Source organism: Juglans microcarpa x Juglans regia, chromosome 4S (genome assembly GCF_004785595.1).
Source record: "Juglans microcarpa x Juglans regia isolate MS1-56 chromosome 4S, Jm3101_v1.0, whole genome shotgun sequence".
NCBI classification, from domain to species: Eukaryota; Viridiplantae; Streptophyta; class Magnoliopsida; order Fagales; family Juglandaceae; genus Juglans; species Juglans microcarpa x Juglans regia.
In genome coordinates this window covers 11,156,688-11,178,747 of record NC_054601.1, presented here as the reverse complement: position 1 = coordinate 11,178,747, position 22,060 = coordinate 11,156,688, and the positions used below count along the sequence as shown (strand labels likewise).

Genomic DNA, 22,060 nt, shown 5'->3' with positions numbered 1-22,060 from the left:
GGTCTCATATGGGTGGGTTTGGTTGTCTTATGTGGCTGGATACTAGTTCAACCTTTGTTCCAGGTTGTATGATTGTGTCAAATCCTTCATCACCTTCCTTCTCTTCTGGTTCCACTTCCATGACTTCCAACAAATAAATTTTGGGTAGGTTACATTTATTTCTAGGCTGGTATTTTTCATGACAATAGTAACACAATCTGTTATCTCTCATTTCTTGCATTAGGTTGGGGGTGATATGTTTAATGGGAAATGTTATTTTTCAAGTTGGGTAATTATTGTTTCTAAGTGGTTGTGGCGGGGCAGGTAGTCTAAGGATGGAGCTAGGGGCAAGAAGTTGTAGTGTAGTGGGTTTGGTGAGTGTTGTGTAGGATGTGATGTGGGAGTTAAGAGTGTGGTAACCATTATTTCTTCAAACTCTTCTTCTTGTAGTCTTGCTAAACCAAAGGCTACCAAGAACGTGATGGGCTTGAACATGGTAACTATTATCCACAACTCATCTCTAGTCCCATTCAAGAAAGTTATGATGCAGAATTCCTCACTAATGCATGTAATTTTATAGGACAGGATCTCAAAGTTGGTTTGATACTCCACGCTGCCTGTCTGTCGAAACTTAGTAAAGGTTTGTACTGGATCTTCATATGTCAAAGGACCAAATCGAGTTCTAAGGGCAATAAGAAAATTATCCTAATTCGTCATGAGGCTGGACTCCATCAACCAATTGTACAAGGATAAATGTCTTTCTCTCCATGTGGAAAGAGGCAATATGCAATTTATGATTTTTGTTATTTGACAAGTATGAAAAGAACTGTTGTCCTTTAAGGATCCACTCGGTGGGGTTTGCTCCATCAAAACGGGAAAATCTAAGTAAATTGTATGAGTTTGGATTCCACCTTGCCTTTTGAACAAAAGATTGGGACTCAGCTTTAAGTTATTTTCTCCCAACGATCCTTTTCCAGAGAAAACCTTGGAGGATAGTTGCGCCAAGTTGTCATAGCTAGCTGCTAAATTGCTAATCTATTGTAAAACATTCTCCATTAATGTCCACTATCGGCTTTGTTCCTCTTTTAAGAAAGTTGTCTCCCCTTGCAAAGTTGTTACTACTTTAGCCGATTAAGCATTACGAATACCCTTGACCATATTGCATGAACGCAACTTTGAGACCATGTATTACGAACATAATAATAAAAAGCAGGTAAAGAGTAGCAATTCAAAAAGTCAAAGATCTCCAAAACAATTAAATGGTTTAGAATAAAAAGATTATCTTTATTATATTTCCCACTTCCTTAAATAGAAGATGAAAATAATATACATGCTAAACAACTTCAACAATTACGTAATTAGACCAGAACGCATGCCCACTTGGCAAAGTGGCCCAAGCTTCGTTCAACACTTAACTAAAAACACATAATGGTGGCTAACATAAGATAAAATGAAAAATGACACTAATAACCCTAAACAAATAAAAGAATTACAACTAAGAACACTCCATACGTGACACCATTATTGGACTTATTGCTCAGCTCATAACAGGTGGTTGGTCAGGGTTGCAGGAAAAAAGAACTTGTAAGGCCGAATAATAGGGCATAACGTACATCACTAACGTATGCCCTTTGTGTACGCAAAACCAACTCAAAGACAAAAGGTCGATTTCTCTTTAAGATTCAGTAATTATGGGTTGATGCCTTATCAACGTTGCACTCTAAGGATGAAGACCCCAATTCACAAGACACATAAGTTAGCTTCCCGAAGCATGGAGGTTAAGGCCATTAGTGTTGTTTGAGATATTTGGATGAAGAAGTTTCACCAAGCATACCTACAAGACTCCTATTTGTAGGAGCTAATCAACAACTACCATCAAGCGGACCTTGACCCAAACAAGAACCACTTACGTGATAGCTTGCTGTTCTACAAGGGCATGCTATATTTGGGAACTCTCGTACCATTTCAGCATTAGGTACTGCACCAATTTCATAGTAGCTCACTAGGAGGAAAAATGGGGGACACATAAAACACACTCAAGAATTAAGAGAGTTTTTTTGGCTTGGTATGCGGCGAGATGTCAGAACCTTCATTAGAGAGTGCAATGTGTTAGTGCAACAAAACGGATAATCTTCATCTGGTAGGGCTACTCCAACCCTTGCCAATTCCAAACCAAGCTTGGATCAACATCAGTATGGACTTCACTTGGGGGGGGGGGGGTGGCCTTCCACCATCCATAAGGCACAATGTGATCATGGTGGTCGTAGACAGGTTCAATAAGTATGGACACTTCCTCTCTCTATCTCATCCATATGTATATGCTAGTATTGATTGCTTATTCATGGATAACATCTTTAAAATGCATGGAATGCCACAAACTATACTTAGTGATAAAGATCCCATCTTTACAAGCCTATTTTGGAAGGAGATGTTTCGAATTAGTGGAATTGAGTTGCTCATGAGCTCAGTCTATCATCCGCAAACGAATGACAAATAGAGGTTATGAACAAAGGGTGGGAATGCTACCTTCTATACTTTTAGGTGATCAATCAAAGGATTGGGTTTACTGACTTTCCTTAGTTGAATGGTCTTATAACACTTCTACTCAGATCAGTCCCTTTGAGGTTTTGTATGGCAACCCATCACCACGCATTCTTCCTTATTAGCTCGGTTCAACTACTGTTCAAGCTGTAGAAGAGGAGATGAAGAGCCGTGACTACATCCTGTCACTGGTCCGAGAAAACCTTCAAGAAGCACGAGTGAAAGTGAAATATGATGTAGATAAAAGAAGAACAGAAAAGGAATTCACCATCAGAGATTGGGTGTACCTCAGATTGCGACCATATCAACAAATGACGGTGGCACTCCGGCGGAACCTTAAATTATCCCTACAATATTATAGTCCTTTTCAAGTGGTCAAGCAGATAGGCAAGGTTGCGTATAAGCTGAATCTCCACAAGAATTGTAAGATCTATCCGATTTTTCATGTCGTGCCTCAAGAAGAAGGTCAGATCTCAGACTAACCCCATCCCTAATCTCCCTTCCATCATGGAGGATGGAACCCTTTCCCCTCGTACCCGAGCAAGTTCTGGTAAAAAGGTTAAAAAGAAAGGGACACAAGTGGGAGCTGAGTTGCTGATTTAGGCTTCGTTTGGTAACTAAAATCATCTCAACTCATCATTACAACTTTTTCAAATCCCAACACAAAATGTAATAAACAATTCAATTTTTTCAAATATCAAAATAATAATAATATTAAAAAATAATATTCTAACAATATTTTATCATCTAAACTCAACTCAATTCAACATCCAAACGTAACCTTAGTGAAAGGCAACTACCGTTGATGATGCTATGTGGGAAGATCTTAAGGATCTCATTCGCAAATTTCCCGACCATAAGAGCAAGGTCTTTTGAAGAGAGGGTTTGTGTTATGAGCCTAGCAATGAGTCTAGTAATGGTGCCACTTATGGAGTGTCCTTAGTTATAATTCTTTTATTTGTTAAGGGTTATTAGTATCATTTCTTATTTTATCTCCTGTCAGCCTCCATTATATGTTTTTAGTCAAGTGTTTATTTATTTTTTTAACAAAAAAAAGTACTACCAAATAGGGTTATTAATCTTAACTATTTTTTTTTTCTATAAGAATATACGTCTTTTAATTCAGTTCCGGTAATACTAAAGGATTAATATTTTGTTCACATTTTGGGTGGAAAAAAGATGAAACGTTGTCAAGGAATCAATCACCCATAGAAAGTAATAGCATTTAATAACCACCAAATTCAGTAAAAAAGAATTTGGTTATCTTTTTGACGTGATTGTACGGATGCTTAATGCGAATGGATAGTAATAGCCGGCCAATGGTTACCGTCGGACATATGGCTAGTTTTTTTTTTTTTTTTTCAATAATTTTTTAATATCCTTAATTATTAAGAAAAAAATAAAAAAAAAACACAATTTTACTAACATTTCCTTAACAATTAAGTAAAAAAAAAAAAAAAATTAAAAAATTAAAATAATTGAATGATAACTTTGAGGGACTCCACTAGCATTTTTCATTGCAAATATAAGCGGATCCAAAAGAATAAAAAGATGATTTATATAGTTTTAGATTTAGAATATGTAAATTTTGTGCTTTTCTTTTAAAACAATCTGAGATATATCTAATATTATTAAAAAAATTATGAATGAAATCTCAAGCATTGATGAAATATAGGAGTGTAACCGGTCCAGTCCTGTCTGGTTTTAAATAAAATTTAGGACTAAACCAGCATGTACCGATTTTGTATTTTTCAAAATTAATTACGCACTAGTTACCTTCCTAAACTGGTACTTCTAGTTTTACCTATTTTCGGTTCGATCCGATTCGAGTTTTCTATTTTTTTAAAAATATAATAGTGATATTAATGCTAAAATATTAAGTTAACTATACTATTATATATATATATATTATGCTATAACTTTTATCATATATATTATATATTAATATATCATGGTATTATAGTGTTACCGCTATAAATCATAATATTATGCTAATAAGTAATATCATAGTATAATACTAATATATATCATAGTATCATACTATACTAATATCAATGAAATTATTTCTTATATGGTATATAATTATATATATTATATATAAAACTTATATATAAAAAATATTTTATATAATATATAAAATTAATTTATATATATTTTTACCAATAGGTCCGGTCTCGAAAATTACGAAATTGAAACTGGACCAGGTCTGACCAGTTTTCATAATACAGGAGCGGGTCCTAAATCGAACCGGTTCAAAATCTGACCAATTGATTTGGTTCGGGTCGATTTTTCGATTTTTCTATTTAAATTTACATCCTAAAATATGAAAGCCAAAACTCGTTTTTGTTTTGTGCCAAAAAATATAAATATCCTTGCATCTAAAAATTTATGGCTGACCCAATAAACCATTTTCCATCGTGATAATGTATTTTGCCCTTTGAAAAAAATAAAGGGTGATTTTCCGAGGGTGATTTTCCGAGGGTAAATCAGCTTCACTTTCAGCCTTAGTTTTGGCGGCAAAATCTGGAAACAGTAACAGCCAACTAGGGTTTCTCGTGCTCTCTCCTTTCGCAGAAAATCACTCTGCGATTCTGAATTCGTCGTCTATTATGTGAGAATTCCTCCAATTAGGGCTTCGATGGAAGCAGCAGTGACTCCAGCTGATTCTCCAACCGTGATAAAACCTATTAACAAAGGCGCGGTTCACAGAATCTGCGCCGGCCAAGTGATTCTGAACCTCTCGTCCGCTGTAAAAGAATTGGTCGAGAACAGCTTGGACGCCGGCGCCACCAGCATTGAAATCACTCTGAAAGAGTACGGCGAAGAGTGGTTCCAGGTCATCGACAATGGGTCCGGCATTTCACCCAATAACTTCGAGGTACTTTTGTGTTCTTTTTTCCAAAAAATGGGGTGCCTTATTATTTCTAGTAGGGATTTCGTTTGTCTGGTAGTGTAGCAAAGCGCAACTTTTATTTGTGAACAGAGATTCTGATCCTTTTAAGTCCTTTTGTTTGAGTTCAATAGGCGTTTTGTTGATGGGACTTGAGTTTCTCTCGCTCACAGTATCTTGCATTGCTTAACTTTGACATGAGAATATGGTAATGGAGTAGCTAATTACCAAAATAGGATTCGTTTTAGCTAGAGCGTCCAAATCCGCTATATATTTGATACGGGTCTGCCATACAGAATATCATGAAATCATGCATGGAGATGGAACGAATGCGTAAAGGTCTTCTCTTGAAACCTAACCAAATCTGATATATTTTACCCTGGTTCACCCTAATGCTAACACTATGGCAAAGATTCGAATTAGTAGCGATTGAATTCAATCTATGGTTCAACATGAGAAACCTGTATGAATATGACCTACATGTCCACTTGAATTATGAGCTACAAGTCTTTTGACTTTCATTTGGGCCATGGCAGCCAGTGCCTAGGTAAAGAGAGTTATCCCTAAAAGTTTGAGCCATCCAATGCCGATTGTCCTCCTAATTTATAGAAACAGAGGATGTTGGGTTATCACACAAAAAGATATAGAAAGAGGAGAACAGCAAATATTCATTATCGTCACTTATTTGAGAAAAACTTTCTTCATGAAATTATGGATAGAAGTTGTTGAAATTCTGCTCACTCAGTAAATCCATTTTGGAGGGAAAGTAGTGTATAATGCACTTAGTTGTTGAAATTTCTGCTCATTTCTTTTCAATGCACTCGAATTTCAGCCAACTTTGGTTTTTCTAGAGAATTTTTAATTTCTGTTATTGTCATTGATTGTTCATTGCACAGCGTAGCATATAATTATTGTTTTCAAATTGTTGCAGGTTTTGGCGCTCAAGCATCATACATCAAAATTATCTGAATTTCCTGATCTTCAGTCATTGACCACATTTGGCTTCAGAGGCGAGGCATTGAGTTCTCTTTGTGCTTTAGGGAATTTGACTGTTGAGACTAGGACAAAGAATGAGTCAGTTGCAACACACTTGACTTATGACCATTCTGGCTCATTGGCAGCTGAAAAGAAAACGGCACGTCAAATTGGTACCACAGTTACTGTTAAGAAGTTGTTCTCCAATTTACCAGTGCGAAGCAAAGAATTCAAGCGCAATATCCGCAAGGAATATGGGAAGCTTATTTCATTATTGAATGTAAGTTTCTCATATATGTGACATAAAATTTTGTGTTTTTCTACTTGTAAACAAAACTCTATTTTTTTTTAATCATGATTGTGCTCTGAGTGATTCCTAATATCATCCTGCCATTGGACAAAACAATTATATGCATCTGGCTATACGTTTCATTTTATTCATAGTTGATTGTCATCCATTATTTTTCAATTTTCAGGCCTATGCCTTAATTGCAAAAGGCGTGCGGTTAGTCTGCTCTAACACAACAGGGAAAAATGCAAAGTCTGTGGTTCTTAAAACACAAGGAAGTGATTCCCTTAAAGATAACATCATTACAGTGTTTGGCATGAATGTCTTTAACTGCTTAAAGCCTGTGAATATATGTATATCAGACAGTTGCAAGGTTGATGGATTCCTTTCCAAGGCTGGACAGAGTAGTGGACGCAACTTGGGAGATAGACAATTCTTTTTTGTAAATGACCGACCAGTGGATATGCCTAAAGTCAGCAAGCTGGTGAACGAGTTCTATAAAGGTGCAAACTCCCGGCAATATCCAATTGCAATCATGAACTTTACCATTCCGAAAGGAGCATGTGATGTCAATGTAACTCCTGATAAAAGGAAAATATTTTTTTCTGATGAAAGCTCCATACTGCATGCCCTGAGGGAGGGTTTACAGCAGATATATTCCCCAAGTAATGCCTCTTATTCTGTTAATGAAGTTGAGGAGCATACTAAGGAGGCATATAGCTCTGAGTTGCATTCTCCTCATGAGAAATCTGCTGTGTTCTTAAAACAATTATCTCCAGATGCCAGTGATCCCAAAGTTATTAAGGAGGATGTCACAGAGAGTATGAGTCCCCTAAAAAATGTTGAAGGCACCCAGCAGCAATTGCATGATTTAGAAGGATCAATCCAAAATTGTAATGACAAATTCATGGAGAAAGATTTTACTCTTAGAGTTCATGGCACCAAGAGGGCTGACAACTGTAGGCAATTGACTGGCCTCCTCAACAGTTCTAAAACCAATCAAATTGCTTCCCCCTCTACACGAGCAGTTGAGAATAAAATTGTTGCCAGTACAGATTCCAGCAGTCGTTCAAGCTATGTTCAGTCCGCACTCAACAAATTTGTGACTGTCAATAAAAGAAAGCATGAAAATGTTAGTTCAGCATTATCTGAACTGCCTGTTCTTAGAAATGAAACTCTTTCTTGCCCTTTAAGGGATAGTGAGTCTAAAAGGCAGTCTGCAGTTTCTAGATCCTCAGCTGGCAATGATTGGGTGGATAATTCTGTTGTCATGAATGAGAATGAGCCTTCCAAGTATCTCCGAGCAGAGAAGATCCTTGGTAAAATTGGAAATCCACTTTCTTCTGGAGGCCATCCTAATGATGCAAAACCCAGAAAGGTGTGTTTATCTATTCTCTAGACTTGTTATTCTTTTCTTTTTTCTTTTAGTTTTATCATTGGTATTTAATCTTGTTTCCTGTCAGCTTTGATAAACGCATCTTAAAATGATGTGACATAAAAGGCCAGTATGAGGGAAAAAATCTTCTTTATATTTCTATTTTTAAATCTACATTTTTTAGGAATTTTATTTTAAATTCTACATCAAAAAAATTCAATGATTTTCTTGCTATAAGATGTGACTGACTTTTTTCTTTTGCATTACTTCTTTAATAAATAAGATAAATTTAATTGAGTATTAAAGGGTGATACCCTAGAACATATGAAATATACAAGGGATACACCTAACTAGCAAAAGAAAATCAATCTAGAAAATTCTTAAAAGTAGTAATAGAAGAAGCAACTTATCAAAAAAAAAAAAAAAAGTAATAGAAGAAGCAACACTATGGACCAGTATCCAATGATAAATGGTGTTAAGAAAGTATGACTTGAGGGTCACACCCAAGTGTGGCCTGGTGGCGAAACCCTGGCACAGCTTGGGTCATGCCTAGTCTCGCCTAGGTCAGGTGAACCAGGCAAACCCAGAATTTTCATTATTTTTTTAAAATGATTTTCTGGTTTTTTTACACATGGAATTCAATCGTCGGGGCTGATGTGGCATATTTAACGGACTATTAATCGTGGACTTATATAAAAAAAAAAAAGGACTATTAATAGTGGACTAATGCAAAATCAAAACGATCAAAACTAAAAACTGAGGGAGTAAAAAGTTCAAAATTAGAGAATAGGGACCAATTTGTCCAAAAGGCAAACCGCATATACCATTTTGGTATTTAACGCAAACAAGAATGTTGTGATTACCCGTTACTTTTCGCTAGTAAAGAATCATCTCATGCTTTCCTATAAAAAAAAAGTAAAGAATCATCTCATGCTTAAACTTTCCCTTATACATGTTAACTAAAAGGCCATTTCTTTATTATCTGTCACTGCTTAACAAATAGAGCAACAAGCTGTTTTTTTTTTATTTTTTTTTTATTTTTTTATTTTTGCTTTCTTTTTAAGTGTTCCTCAGTGCTTAATTTTACTTCCCAAATTTGTAATAGGTAATTGTCTCAAATTTAGAAACAGCTCTATTATAAGTTCATCTGGTGACATGACCAATCAATGACAAGCTTTCACTGATCCTGCATGACATTTTAGGTTGGATAACATGTTTGAACAAAAGATCTTTGATTTATGGCTTTATTTTTATTTTTTACATCCTTGAAACTCTGGGTCTTGTGGTAGATATTATCTACAGGTAACCCTAGATGTAATTGCTATCCATTGTTGTCTATTTTTTTCTTACTTTTTTTTTTTTTATTGTTCTATTTCTGATGAATTGTATTAATCAGGAACTAGTGGATCAAGAGATAGCGGTGCCTTCTTCTATTACAGTATCAATCGATTCATCTAGCAAGGATCTCAACCATGCATCTGTAAGATCTTTCAATTTTAACTCCTTTAGATCCCTCTAGTTCCATATTAGATTCTACAAAGCCTTCTTCTGGTGCACAGATGTGTTCCACATTGCAATTTAGTGTTGAAGACTTGAAGACAAAGAGGCAGCAGAGGCTATCCTCATTCCGGTTTAATGATTACAAACCTGGAATAATGAAGAAGAAAAGGTCTATATAGTGAATTGATTCAGAAAAGGAAAAGTTATGATTGTGCTCTGTTTTTATCTGGACTGGAATGTTAATGGTCTTTGACAGGTGCTATGCCGCTGCAACTCTGGAGCTTTCTCAGCCAGATAATGAGGACCGAAAGGAAAAGGCTTTAGCGGCAGCTACCACTGAATTGGAAAGACTTTTCAGAAAGGAGGACTTTGGTAGAATGAAGGTGGTTGTGCGCATTGTTCATTATTTATATATTCTCATACATTAAAAAATTAGCTTGAGTTTACCATTAAGTGGACCAAAAAAAGAGAATAAAATAGAAAGTACCTGGCCAGTTTACTTGCCTGGTTGACTTATCCTTTTGCATTTTCTGTTTTGATGCAAAAGGCTTATCTTGCGATAAATAAATATTTTTACAGGTCATTTGATCCTTTTCATGGATAGACACATATTTTGACACACCTGATATAGACTTAATGGGTCTGGGTTTGGCTTCTTTGACGATCGTCCAACTTAATCTGTGTGATGAGTGATTTTCTAGTTTTTCAAAACACAATTTTAGACCCACCTTAATAATGCAAGGCATTTTGTACATTCCAAAAATGATTAATTGGTATTGACCCACCTTTGCTTCTATATATAGGTAATTGGGCAGTTCAACCTTGGTTTTATTATTGGGAAGTTAGATCAAGATTTATTTATTGTGGATCAGGTAAGTCCCTTCATTCTTGTGAATCCTTTTCTATATTTTCTAAAACACAAAGTTTGGAATAATAGAATCTGGCATCATGATTATGGGTGGTGGAAGTTGGAACTCATTATTATGGCCGGCTAAAACCAATGATGTGATGTAAGATGAGAGTTGAGTATGAAAGGAGAAGAAAAGGAAATATAAAAGTCACTTCTGCTTAAATAAATATATACTCTTTTTTCTCTCTGTACTCTTTTTTCTTTTACGTTGATGTTGGTGGTTATGGGTGTTTGACGGTGATCTTTTTCACTGGAAAATGTCCTCCATGAAGCATGTTGTGGTTGAGTCTAAGCTTTTTGAGGTGGGTAGGGATGGGCGATATGTATTCCTGAGTGAGAAAAGGTGGAAAGGTGTGAAAAATATGAGAGTGGGGGTGGGGATTGCTAAGTGGTTTTGTAGAGCTCTCGAGGATGGTCTGAAGGCAGCAGATAGGGGCTTCTACTCTGCTCATAGGGATGGGGACAGGGGCTATATTGTGCAAAGCTATTCCAATGCTCAAGGGACTTTCATGGTTTTGGCGGAGTATAGAGGTGGTGGGAGAAGGAGCTTCATCTTTATCCCTGAAGGCAGAGAGGGTATGGGCTGGAGGAACCTAATGGTGGTGTTGCAGGAAGTTGTTAAAGGAGATGTTTCTATTTTGACGGCACCTGCGAAATCGTCGTATGGTGCACCTCCGTCGTCATTCAGGGAGGGGTTATTAGGTCGGCATGAGGGGCCTTGTGTTGTGAAGAGGGCAGAGACGACAGGATTGCCCAGGTTTGGTGGAGTTCCATCTTTGGAGAGTGGTTAGTGTCGCGACGGTAATGGTAGGGATGGTGTTGGTCCAAATGAGGAAACATTGGTAGAGGCCTTCGCTGTTATCGAAACTCAGTTGGGAGAACTAAATGATATAGTTGGTTGGCTGGAGCGCAGCGTTTTGGGGCAGGATACGGAACTTCATAGGGGCTTAGGAAAGTTGGGCCCAGTAGATGGGCCTCAGCCCAAGGACTTACTCAACCCAGCAGGAGACTTCGTCTGGAGAAAGAAACCGAAGGCGGCTGCTGATCCATCGACGATAGTAACGACGCCAACGGGACCTCTTCCAGTGCTCGGAGTTCTTTCACGAAGCCATGTCGATGGAGCTCTTCCTCCTTTGGCAGTGGGATCTACACAGACAAGCCCGATGGTGGTCGACGACACGGTCCCAACTCAGGTAATGCCATCAATGGTGGTAGATCAAATTCTACCGTCGAGCGAGGAGGAGATAAAGCAGATTTCGTCGACGTTCTGTAGTTTTCAAGAATTCGACTCCCAGAAATCGCCGATACATAACTTGGAACCTACATTTCTTCAATTGGGTCTCTGTTATATCTACGATGACCATCTTGAGGTATTATTGGAAGAAGGGGAAATAAGGAGTGGGGATTTCTTGGAAGACACAGTCGGGGGGTTATCGCAGGGACTCTTGGAGGTTAATGTGGACTTCTCGGATTCTCTTGCAGTGGACAATGAGGGCACTGTAGTAGAATGGAAAGGAAACAATCTGTTTTGGGGGGGGGGGGGAGATGCAGAAGTAAGGGAGCCTTTCCTATTGTAATGTTTGTTACCGAATGATTTTGAGTTATCTAAGTGGGTATTCCAAACGGTAAAGGACATCCAACAGGCTGTGGGTATGAAGTGTGTGGGATATGAAGAGTAGTTTATGGCCCTCACGTCCATTGAGGCGAGTCATGCTTAGTCCAAGAAAGCTGATTCTAAGAAGCAAAGGGAGCTTAATAGACTTAATTGGTCGTTGAATGAGGGTAGTTCAAGCCGCGTTAGGTTCAAAGGGAAAGGGGTTGGTTGTTTCTTTATGAAGCCAAAAATTGTATCTTGGAATGTTTGCGGGTTGAACGAGGCTAATAAATGTCTACGCATAAAAAATCTACTTCGGGACTAGAAGGCGGATATCATCTGTTTACAAGAAACCAAACTGAAATTGGTGAACAGAAAACTTGTGAGAAATGTGTGGGGTTGCCTGTATGCAGATTGGGCTTATCTAGCTTCGGATGGGGCATCGGGCGGTATTTTGGTGATGTGGGATAAAAGGGTTGTGGAGAAAATGGAGGAGTTTATAGGGGAATTTACAGTGGCTTGCTCTTTTAAGATTGTAAAGAATAATTTCTTGTGAGCTTTTGTAGGTGTTTATGGACCGAATGCTGACAATATTAGAAGTTGTTTGTGGGATGAGTTGCCTGGTATCTATAGCTGGTGGGATCTTCCTTGGTGCATAGGAGGTGATTTTAATGTTGTAAGGTTCCCTAGTGAAAGATCCAGAAGTACTTGGATTCATCTAGCCATGGCTGAATTTTCAGAATGCATTTTTGACCTGAATCTTGTTGAACTCCCTCTAGTTGGTGGTCCCTTCATCTGATCTAACAGTCAAATTTGGTCCCGGCTGGACAGATTTTTAATATCGTTGGACTGGGAAAGCCATTATTCGGAGGTATGTCAGAAGAGAGTGCCGCGCCTATGCTCGGATCATTTTCCCATATTATTAGATGGAGGTGGTATTCAAGGAGGTTGTCGTTATTTCAAGTTCGAAAACATGTGGCTTAAAAGCGATGGCTTCATGGACAAAGTAAGGCATTGGTGGTCTTCTTATCAGCTTTATGGTACCCTCTCTCATATTCTTGCAGGCAAACTGAAAGCGTTAAAGGAAGATTTAGAGCTTTGGAATTTCCAATCTTTTGGAAATATAGGGGAGCAAAAGAAAACTCCAAGGGAGGAATTACATAATCTTGAAAGGATTATTGAGGATAGGACTCTTACCCCAGAGGAAGTTTCACGTAAGGCAGCGCTGACATCAGAGTTTGAAAGGGTTTTAACTTTAGAAGAGATCTCTTGGCGATAGAAGTCAAGAGCACTTTGGTTGAAGGAAGGGGATCGAAGCACAAAATTATTTCATAAAGTGGCTAACTCTCATTGGAGAACTAACTCTATTGAGATGCTGAAAATCAATGGTAGTGATAGCACATAGGCCCCTGTGATCCGGGAACATGTGGTGAATTTCTATGAACATCTATTTACAGGAAATGAGGCCTGGAGGCCCAAACCAGATGGACTTGGTTTTGAGTCCATTGAACCACAGGCAGTCTCCTGGTTGGAAAGGTCTTTTGAGGAAGAGGAGGAGGAGGTATTTGATGTGGTCCGAAAGATGGTGAAGGATAAAGCACCAGGCTCTGATGGCTTTACAATGGGGTTTTTTCAAACATGTTGGGAGGTGGTGAAAGATGACATTTTGAATATGTTTCAGGAGCTTTTCTTGGCTGGGAAATTCAAGAAAAGTCTGAATGCTACTTTTATTGCTTTGATCCCGAAGAAATCTGGAGCTTTGGAATTGAAGGACTTTAGGCCCATTAGCCTCATTAATGGGATATATAAAATCATTTTAAAGGTGCTAGCTAATAGGTTAGGGGTGGCAATTGATAAAGTAATTTCAAAACCACAAAATGCTTTTGTAAGGGGTTGTCAAATCCTGGACTCGATCTTAATAGCCAATGAATGTCTCGATAGTAGATTAAAGTCTGGCATTCCAGTTATTTTTTGTAAACTAGATATGGAAAAAGCATATGATCATGTAAATTGAGAATTCCTCTTATACTTACTGAAGAGATGTGGCTTTGGGGAGAGGTGGTGTATGTGGATCAGATGGTGCATTTCAATGGCAAGATTTTCAGTCTTGATCAATGGTAACCCAGAGGGTTTTTTCAACAGCTCTCGAGACATAAGACAGGGAGATCCTCTATTTCCCCTTCTATTCGTTATAGTCATCGAGATTTTGAGTAGGATGTTATCAGCTGTGGTTAGTCATGGTTTTATGGCTTGATTTTCAGTGGGTGATTTGCAAGGGGCTTTATCTCGGTCTCCCACTTATTATTCGCAGATGACACTTTAAAATTTTCTGTGATGCAGAGCAAGACCAACTTAGGGCACTGAAGGCGCTTCTTTTTTGTTTCGAAGCAGCGTCAGGTTTGAGAGTTAACTTCGATAAATTAGAGTTAGTGCCTGTCGGGAACGTCACTTTTCTTGGCAGTTGGCTAACACTCTTGGGTGTAAGGTCGCTTCTCTCTCTATGACATATTTGGGGTTAACATTGGGGGTTGCAACACGGGCTGTCTATTTGGAACACAGTTATTGAGAAAATAGAACGAAGATTGACTGGGTAGAAGAGACTGTACTTGTCGAAAGGAGGCCGGGTAACTCTTATCAAGAGTATTTTCTCTAACTTACCAACTTACTTTCTATCTTTATTTCCAATTCCAGCTAGTGTGGCGGCGCTAATTGAAAAACTTTATCGGGATTTCTTATGGAGTGGGATGAGAGATGAATTCAAGTTTCACCTAGTCAGTTGGGATAAGGTGTGCAGACCAATTCCTTCAAGTGGATTGGGGATAAAGAATTTGAGAACTTTTAATCGGGCATTGCTTTGAAAATGGCTTTGGAGATACAATTTGGAACCAGAAGCTCTATGGAAATTAGTGGTTGATTGCAAACATGGTAGGATTTTTTTTTTTTTTTTTGTTGGGGGGGGCGGGGGGGGGGTTTGGAAGCACATACAACGTGGATGGAGGGTGTTTTCTCGACATACTAAATTTATGGTGGGGGAGGGCACAAGTATAAAATTTTGGAGGAACATATGGTGTGGGGAGGAGGCTCTAGCGAATGCTTTCCCATCCGTTTTTCATGTGGCATGTGATCAAGAGGCTTCAGTGACGGATCTCATGGTTCGTTCAGGGGATCAAGTCCATTGGAATGTCACCTTTAGTAGAGCAGCGCAAGATTGGGAACTAAACATTTTTGAGGCGTTTTTCAGTCGAGTGTACTCTTCGAGGATGTTTGGATTGCGAGAAGATAAGCTGTGGTGGAATCCGGCAAGTAAGGGTGTTTTTTCAGTTCGCTCCTTCTATAAGTCCCTTACTTTGCTTCCAAACACTCATTCCCTTAGAGAGGATTGTGGAGGAATAAGGTGCCTCCGAAAGCACTATTTTTCACTTGGACAGTGGCTCTAGGTAAGATTCTGACCACTGATAATCTGCGGAAGCGCCGGGTTATTATTCGCAAGAAAGCTGGCGAGACAATGGATCATCTTTTGCTACATTGTGAGACAGCTAGAGCCCTGTGGAGTGACGTGTTCGTTCAAATAGGGTTAAATTGGGTGATGCCTGCTACAGTGGTAGAGTTATTGGCTAGCTGGGTAATGCCGGGTGGTGCTCCACAAATCAAAGCTGTGTGGAAGATGGTTCCTATTTGCATTATGTCGTGCATATGGTGGGAGTGTAACGAGCGGACATTTGAAGATAAGGAGCGGACAACAGAGGATCTTAGAATATTATTTTTCCGCACCTTACTTCTTTGGACTATTGCTGTAGATTTTAATGGCCTAAATGTACATGATTTTCTAATTTCTTTTTTAGCAAACTAGATAGGTTTTATCTCTTGTATACCACCTTGTAAACCTGGGCTTTGCCTATTCTTATTAATACTACCGTTTACTTATAAAAAATAAAATAAAAGTCACTTCTTTTTTTAGGCAGATTGCTTTTGGCACTAGCTCTTTTTTTATCCTAAGTTGTTTGACCCTAAGATTTTGGTGTACGAATTGTTTTCACTTCTTTTGGTAGGCAAAATGCATTTGGCAATGGTTTTTCTTTTGGAGCGGGGGTTGGCTTTTTGGACCTTTTTTGTTATGAGCAAGTCAATCTTATTAATGGCATAGAGAGGTGCCAACCATGTACACGAAAAGTATACATGAGAAACACACCAATAGAAGATAAAAAAGAACAAAGTTCATAAAATCTACAAAACTAGCAAATTGAGAACTGTTGTGGGATGTCATCCAACCATGAAGAGATTTGAGCATATTGGCTTTCAATTCGAACTCCATCCTCTCGCATCCTCAGAGGTTCTAGCATTACACTCCTGCCAAATGCACCACATTAAGCATAGAGGAACCATCCTCCAAACTTCAATGTTTCTTGAGCTTCCCAAAGGGTTTTCCAAACATGCCGACATCTCTACCACTTGCTGGGACACAACCCACTCGAATCCAAAAAGACGAAAGATTGATACAAATAACTCCCTAGCCATCTCACAGTGAAGTAGGAGATAATCAGTGCTTTCTCCACTCTGCTTGCTCATGCAACACCACTCCTTTATGATTCAGTCTTTTTCTCAAGTTTTCTGCTACAAGAAACTTCCCAAGGATTGCTGACCAACAAAAGAATGCTACCCTCAAATAAGCCTAATTCCTTCATTAGCAATTCGAGGGGAATGAACCTCCGGCTTCAGGGATGAGTGAATGGTAGAAAGATTTTACCTCGAATATCCCTTTTTTGGATGGAATCAAAGATGTTTCATCCTTCCTCTCCTCTTGCCCTTACTGTCTTACAGGATATACTTGATGCAATAATGAAGAGATTTCCTCCACGTGACAATCATGTGTTGATCTGATAAAAGTAATATTCTACTGTAGCTTGTTGAAAGAAATTTGTCTAAGTTCTGCTAATGAAACCTCCTTATAGCCTGAAATACTAAACTGGAATGCTACCTTCAAGGGCTGATTTTCTCATCAAACATCATGTGAAAAATCTAACCTTCAACCCATCTCCCACCTCAAAACCAAAGAAACGAGAAAACCCCCCAAACCCTTCTAATAACATTCCATACTCCAAACCCAAAGGCCAATTAATCTCATTTGAAGCCTATGTGCCCCACACACTACCAAATTTGGCTTCCACTATAAGCCGCCACAAAGCCTCCCCCTCTATGGCATACCTCCATAGCCATTGCCGAAAGGAACTTTGGTAAGCATGATTAAATTTCTATCCCTGCCTAATGAGATTGAAGTGCAGATCTTAGACCACTTGACATGGTGGAGCTTGTACTCGTCATTGACTTCACTCCACAAGAAGTCCCTTTGAAGCTTCTCAATTCAAGGGGCTATCCCAATTGGGATTTGGAAAAGTGGCAAATAGTAAGTGGGCAAATTGGATACATTGCTCTTTATCAAAGTGACCTCCCATTTGGATTTTGCTTTGGCAGGCCCAAGTACTTCATAGGTAAAGATGACACCTTGCATCCTAGGATACTGGCCAATCCTCCAATATCATCAGCTGCTCGAATCAGTTGGGACTTGCTTTTATGTGGCCTTTTTTCTTAATTAAGGGTACAAAGGCCTTCCTTTTTATTCTTTGGTGGGGGCCTTTGTGTTGGGGTGGGGCCTTAGGCAATTGCCTAAGCCACCTAGGCACTGAGCTGCCACTGACCCTTTGTATTGAACCATAGCTTCTTGTAAATGCTCCTTTATTCAAGTTTCTCCATTGCAACCACAGACTTTCTCGATACTCTTTTTTTATATTAAAAAATATTCTGTGTTTTCAGCATGCTGCTGATGAGAAGTACAATTTTGAGCATCTTTCTCAATCAACCATCTTGAACCAACAGCCTTTGCTCCGGTGAGAAGTTCAACTCTGTCATATAGCTTCCTCTATTAAACATGCTTCTACTTGAAATGCTTAATGATTGGTGTGATGTGTAGTGCATGATCATTATAGTGATACTGCATAGAAAATATATGTACGTTTGCTAAAAGCATGTTACTTCACTTCCCTTCTAAAATATAATCTTTTGCAAGAAATTTGGTATCCACTTTATAACCTTGTTTGTATTTACCATTTACTAATGCTCTGTCTGATAAGATTGACAGGTCTCTTTTCTTCATGGGTTGCATTATGCAATGGGATTTTTTCTTTCAATATGTTTATATATCTGTAATTTTGCATTGTGAGGAAGCAAAGGGAAAATATCAAGCTAAATGCATTATATGTTTCCAATTATGCGGCTATTTTTAAGTTCCAAGTTAAATGTTCATTATTTGACATTTGATGTTTAATGCGAAAGTTCAATTATGTTGTTCATATGAAGATAGTTAGCTTTGCTTTTTGAGCATGCTCTTGCACACATGCAAAAACCAATATTATTGTTATTTAAGAACCTAGAGGAGGTAGGATGGGCAGTTGGTCAGATCGTCTTCCATTGAAAACTATTGTGCAGCTATTGGAGACCTGTCACCCATCCCTTTCTTTGAACTTCTTGGCATATGAAAACACCCTATTCAGATGGTATGAATAGATTGAAAAATTCTACTCGTCATCCCCACACACCACACACCATACATAATTTTTTATTTTTTATTTTTTTCTCTTATCAAATGTGTGGTGTATGGATGCAGAGTAGAAGAACTCAATTAGTTTAGGAAGAATAAAACCAAAAAAAAATTAATTTTTTTAAAATAAAAATAAGTGTGGTGTGTGGTGTGTGGGGATGATGAGTAGCAAAGCTTGAATGGATTATATTCAGTCTGGATCTACTAGAACCTTTGGAATTCAAATGGTATCCAATATATCTGCCATTCAACTTTGCATTTAGCTTGTCTGTCAATGGGGACGGACTAATTATGGTGTTGTAGTATTCTACAAGTCATTGCTCTGAAGAATCTTTGTGCTAAGGTAGATTTAATTTTTTGAGTGATGTGTTTGACTTTAATAATGCATTAAAAGGTTGTAGTTGATTGTCTTCCATGCATTTTATTATTATTGCTTGCGTATTCTATTTGTGCTTTTATTATAACTTGAATTCTAAATTTTTGCTCCCAAAATTATATATATATATAGGCCATTGAGGTTGGAGTTATCTCCTGAAGAAGAAGTGGTTGCTTCAATGCACATGCACACAATTAGGTATTACCTAAGCTGCTTATGTTTTATATACTTGTGTTTCTTTTTTTTTAAACTGTTAATTTACGGCTGAACCAATAGAATAACTTTGTTTTGTTCATTTTTTCTTAGGCTGTTATGGGTTATGGCACTGTAGTTATGAGGCTTCAACTCTGTTTGGGAGCAAATTTTTTAAGTCCTGCGAGAAATCTAAAGTAGTTCCTGGAGCTGTAACTTTGGTTGAAAATAGAGGCACCTGCCGCATTATGACAATTATGGTTGTCAAGCATGCTGTGACTGTCGGTACATATCAGAATAAGAAGAGAACTTAACTGTTGTTTGGATTTTATATGAGGTGCTGTCGAAATTGCCGTCAAAATTAGGGTTGAAATCTTTGTAACCAGGGAGGTCAAGTATTGCCTGCGTAGGACCCCGAATTCAATCAAAGTTTGTAGGTGTTATAGTTCTTTAAATTTCTTCCCTTCACATCAACTACAAAATCCCTCGTCAACCCTATTGTTAATTTGTTAGCATCATCACCTTTATTTTCTTTTAGGAAAATATTCTCCAACTAGACATACCTTGCATACGCATATCCACATCAAAATTTTAGACAGTTCTATTCCAGATATGCAAAGTCTATGCAAGCATGCATGCTGAACACATACATTTGACTCATTGTAACATATACGAACATGCCACTTGAGTTGAAGCACATGCTAATTTATAAATTCACATAGCGTAAGATTTGTGCTTCACTTGTACTTGGTTCTTTTCTGTGCTTTTTGTTTTGTTTTTATCCTTATAAATTCACATGCTAGTTTTTATTGTCTGATTGCTATATGGGTTCTGGTCATTTCAAATTTCAGGAAAAATGGCTTTTCTTTGGATGAGGATCCTTATGCTCCACCTGGACGACATTTTATATTAAAAGCTGTCCCATTCAGTAAAAACGTTACTTTTGGAGTTGAAGGTTGTTGTTAGCTTTCAAATTTTTCTAGTTTGCAACTGTGAAGGCCTTTTTTTGAATGTCAAGACCATATTGCCAAATTTGTTACCATGAATTGACATGCAAAATCTTCTGATAAAAGTGCTTGCATATTGATAAAATGGTGTGCAGAAGGCATTGACTATTATTATCTTTTTGAAACAGATGTCAAAGACCTGATTTCTACACTTGCTGATAGCCAAGGGGAATGCTCAATAATTGGTAGTTACAAAATGGACACTTGCGACTCTGTTTGCCCTACAAGAGTTCGTGCAATGCTGGCATCACGTGCATGCAGATCATCTGTTATGATTGGGGACGCACTCGGTAGAAATGAGATGCAGAAGGTGAATACTCTAGAATACTCACGATTGCGTTGAATTCCGCCTACCTCTTTCCATGTCTCTCTGTGAAGCATCATCTTTTACTGCTAAATTCCACACTGGGACTAGTGGGTACGGTACCGATGCATTTTCACTTCGACCTACGTGATTTCCCAAGCCTCCTCTAGTCACATTTGGAGTGTTTCGTTGCTTACACCATTCTCTCCTCCCAATTTTCAGCATCATCATTTTAAATATTAGAGATTGAACTAAAAAGAGTTACATTCGTTATCTGATTGATGTTTCAGATACTCCAGCATTTGGCAGAGTTGAAGTCTCCTTGGAATTGCCCGCATGGTAGGCCCACCATGCGACATTTGGTCGACTTGACAACCATTCATAAAAGTTCAGAAGAAAATGATGCCAACTTGTAATGGATCTATCTTCCCATGAGTATGCATAGGCGTGGGTGTTTATCTAACTTATTTAGTACGACTTTATAAATCCATGTAAAGATTTCTCATTCACCCCATAGAGACGATCAATGTATATAATATTGGGGCTGGGGTTTCTGGATTCTTCATCAATTATCAAACAGTTTACTCATTTGAGATAATTCTCGAACCCTGCAGCGTTTGCACTAGGGACATGGACATATATGTCAGTGGATGTGCCTGTCATATTTTGGATTCTGGACTTTTAGGTAGGGATGAAAATAGAACCGGTCGATTCGGTTTGGTTTGGTCTAAAACCGAAACCAAATTGGTTGATTTTTTTTATCTATATAAAACCGGCCGAACCAACCGACTAGGGAGAGAAAACTGGCTGGTTCCAACTGGTTTTTGGTCGGTTTTGGATGGTGTGATGAGAGAAAGATGGGATGGCCCGAACAAATGGAGGTTAGTGCAGTGAGATCAGCGTGCGATGAGAGAGATTGTTTCGTTTCTTATTAATTTTTTTGTAAAACTTTAGTTATAAAACAATCTCATTTAACTCATTTAAATCAAACATGAAAAGATTGAATATTCCTCATTCGTATGAACTCGATTTGCTTTCTTGTGATAGGTCTTGGCGGGTTAGTGCTTAAGTTGGTGGTTTTTTTTTTTTGTATTGTACTTGAGTTGATCCAACATCTATTATTTAAGGACAATGAATAAAGCCATGCTTATTTCACAACTTGTTTACAATTTTATTTTAAATATAAAATGTTTTGTGAAATAACAATATTCTTACCTATGAATATTAATGTTAGTATTTATTATAGAATATATTCATAATATTCTAATATATATAGCAATATGACTTATTATCTACTATAGTTAGTTTATTGTGTAAATCAATTATTCTCTACCATTATTTCTCAAGTTTCATTCACATATAAATATGAACATATGTTATGCATTCAAGATCAATTGACAATAGCAAAAATTTAGCCTTCAAAGTCCCCCTCCCTCATTCTCTCTCTTCTACATCTCATTTTCTACATGGTATCATAGAATACCCAATCCTGATATCTCTCATATAATCATTTGTGTATGTATTCCATCTTTTTGT

General features: G+C 37.9%; 1 protein-coding gene across 2 annotated transcripts; it reads left to right on the top strand.

Annotated features, from left to right (window-relative positions):
- The first annotated feature begins 5,011 nt into the window (after positions 1–5,011).
- LOC121261849 (DNA mismatch repair protein PMS1) lies at positions 5,012–21,084 on the top strand. Of its 2 annotated transcripts, XM_041164248.1 has the most exons (12): positions 5,012–5,398; positions 6,342–6,665; positions 6,862–8,052; positions 9,446–9,529; positions 9,609–9,718; positions 9,806–9,932; positions 10,353–10,421; positions 17,862–17,935; positions 19,154–19,219; positions 20,065–20,168; positions 20,349–20,530; positions 20,815–21,084. In XM_041164248.1, the coding sequence occupies exons 1-12, from the start codon at positions 5,159–5,161 to the stop codon at positions 20,938–20,940; spliced, it is 2,697 nt and encodes an 898-aa protein (XP_041020182.1). In that variant the 5' UTR covers positions 5,012–5,158; the 3' UTR covers positions 20,941–21,084. The 2 variants fall into 2 exon arrangements, with proteins under 2 accessions (XP_041020182.1, XP_041020183.1); XM_041164249.1 differs by lacking the exon at positions 10,353–10,421.
- Positions 21,085–22,060: the final 976 nt, after the last annotated feature.